The 1860-nt window shown below is 30.9% G+C and overlaps 1 protein-coding gene across 1 annotated transcript; it reads left to right on the top strand.

The window, feature by feature from the left end:
• Positions 1–318: 318 nt before the first annotated feature.
• On the top strand, positions 319–1512 carry LOC106713481. Its single transcript, XM_014506295.2, has one exon. It carries the CDS (start codon positions 319–321, stop codon positions 1510–1512), a length of 1194 nt encoding a protein of 397 aa, XP_014361781.2.
• Positions 1513–1860: the final 348 nt, after the last annotated feature.

The following is a 1860-nucleotide window of genomic DNA, read 5'->3' as shown; positions in this document are numbered from 1 at the left end:
AAAACGAAAGCAAAGTAATGATTATACTATTTATAGAGTAACTTTTCTGATAAGTTATTTATTTTCTTTTAATATCCATTAACGCATTACCTTGCTACACATTAATGTAAATTTAAATATAAAAGCGTTATGCATAAGTGAACAATTTCTATGGTCCTAATGGTCGGAATTATATTGATAAATATCTTATGTTCCATAAAGTGAAAGTATCTAACAAATATAAATAAATTCCTTCGTCGATGTCAAATGTCAATAGTAATATCTTTACCGCAGCACATACAACATAAGTGTCGAGCAGAATAACAAAATAAAAATAAAATGAATGCGTTGTCATTGAATATTAATGCAAAGAACCGTGAATTATTTACTATCAAACCTATAATTTTATTAGAAAGATGTTTTGGCATTTTCCGTTTTCGCGTCGAGGGAGAATTGTGTTTACCAGCCAATCGAAGAATGCGAATTTTTGGATTTTTAATTTGTACAACCATTGCCATATTCTGTTCAGTATTGACGAGTGATTTCGTTACGGATTACAATATTGCTAGGATTGCTGTAATCGCACCAAGTTTAATGATTTTCTTACAGTATACAGTAGCAATATTGATGCAGTTATTTGTCAAGGATTACGATTTTGTTAAGTTATTCACCTTACTAGATAATATCGATTGTTCTTTACGTATTAATATGGACGATAATTTCTACAAGAAGTCCCGAGTGGAGACAATGAAGCTTTCAGCCTTGCTCGGTGTTACTTACGTTACTCTGACGTTATTCGATATATTTAATGAAGTCGAAATTAAGATGGAACAACTTTTATCTGTCATTGTTTATTTAGAAATTGAATTGGAAGTCTTGTTCTTTTATATATTGACTGGAATGCTTCGGAAACGTGTGACCATAATAAACAAATATTTTACCAGATTTATAACGCATCAATTTTACAAAAAAACTTTTAAATTTAATCGGTGTAATACCGTTTACGTTATTGAAGATTGTGTTAACCATATTGGACGTGCTTCTGATAATAATATGAGAATTCGTGATTTGGCAGAAACGTACTATCAGATTGGCAAAGTATGTGAAATAATCAACAGAAAATTTAATTTACTTTTATTTACAACTTTCGTTGCATCTTTCTCATTTATAATAATTACATTTTGGACATCGTTGTACTATTTTCAATCGAATAAAACCTATAGATATTTATTAAGGATAGTGGTATGGAGCTTTACCCAAATAATTGTAGTGGCAGTGTTGTCTATAAATTGTGACAAACTTCTACAGGCAAAAGAAAAAACTATACTTTTAATTAACACCCTCGTTATGGATTATGATCTACCGAAAGGTATGAGGATGCAGGCCAAGGTATTTATGGAAACATTAAAAGTCTGGCCACTTCGAGTTTTCGTTTACGACATGTTTTGTATAGATTTCCAAAGTATATTTAAAATTATAGGTGTGTGTGCATCATATTTGATTGTGGTTATTCAAGTAACTCATTTTGTGTAACTAATATAATAAATAAATAATGAATTAATATATTGTGTTTCTTCATAATTTGTTCCTACTGTTTCGATATTATGAATTTGCACGTGAAAAGTTTTACTGAAATATCAAGTTTTTTTTTCACTACAAAGGAGCAAATGAAGATGAATGCAAAGCAAATGCAAGCGAGCAATGCTCTTTTCTCATCGAACTTCAAATGTTTTAATAAAATAAAATATAGCTAGAGATAGACCATTAGACAAGGGAAATTTTCGTGGCATAAAGTTACTTGAAAATTGCGCCTGTCGCGAGAGAAAACTAACTAACTAGGGTGACTGACGCGTGACCCGAAGTGGGCTTTGGCTTCCGACA

This window comes from Papilio machaon, chromosome 11 (genome assembly GCF_912999745.1).
Source record: "Papilio machaon chromosome 11, ilPapMach1.1, whole genome shotgun sequence".
NCBI classification, from domain to species: Eukaryota; Metazoa; Arthropoda; class Insecta; order Lepidoptera; family Papilionidae; genus Papilio; species Papilio machaon.
Note: the sequence above shows the minus strand (reverse complement) of the source record. Positions and strands in the feature narration are given on the sequence as shown.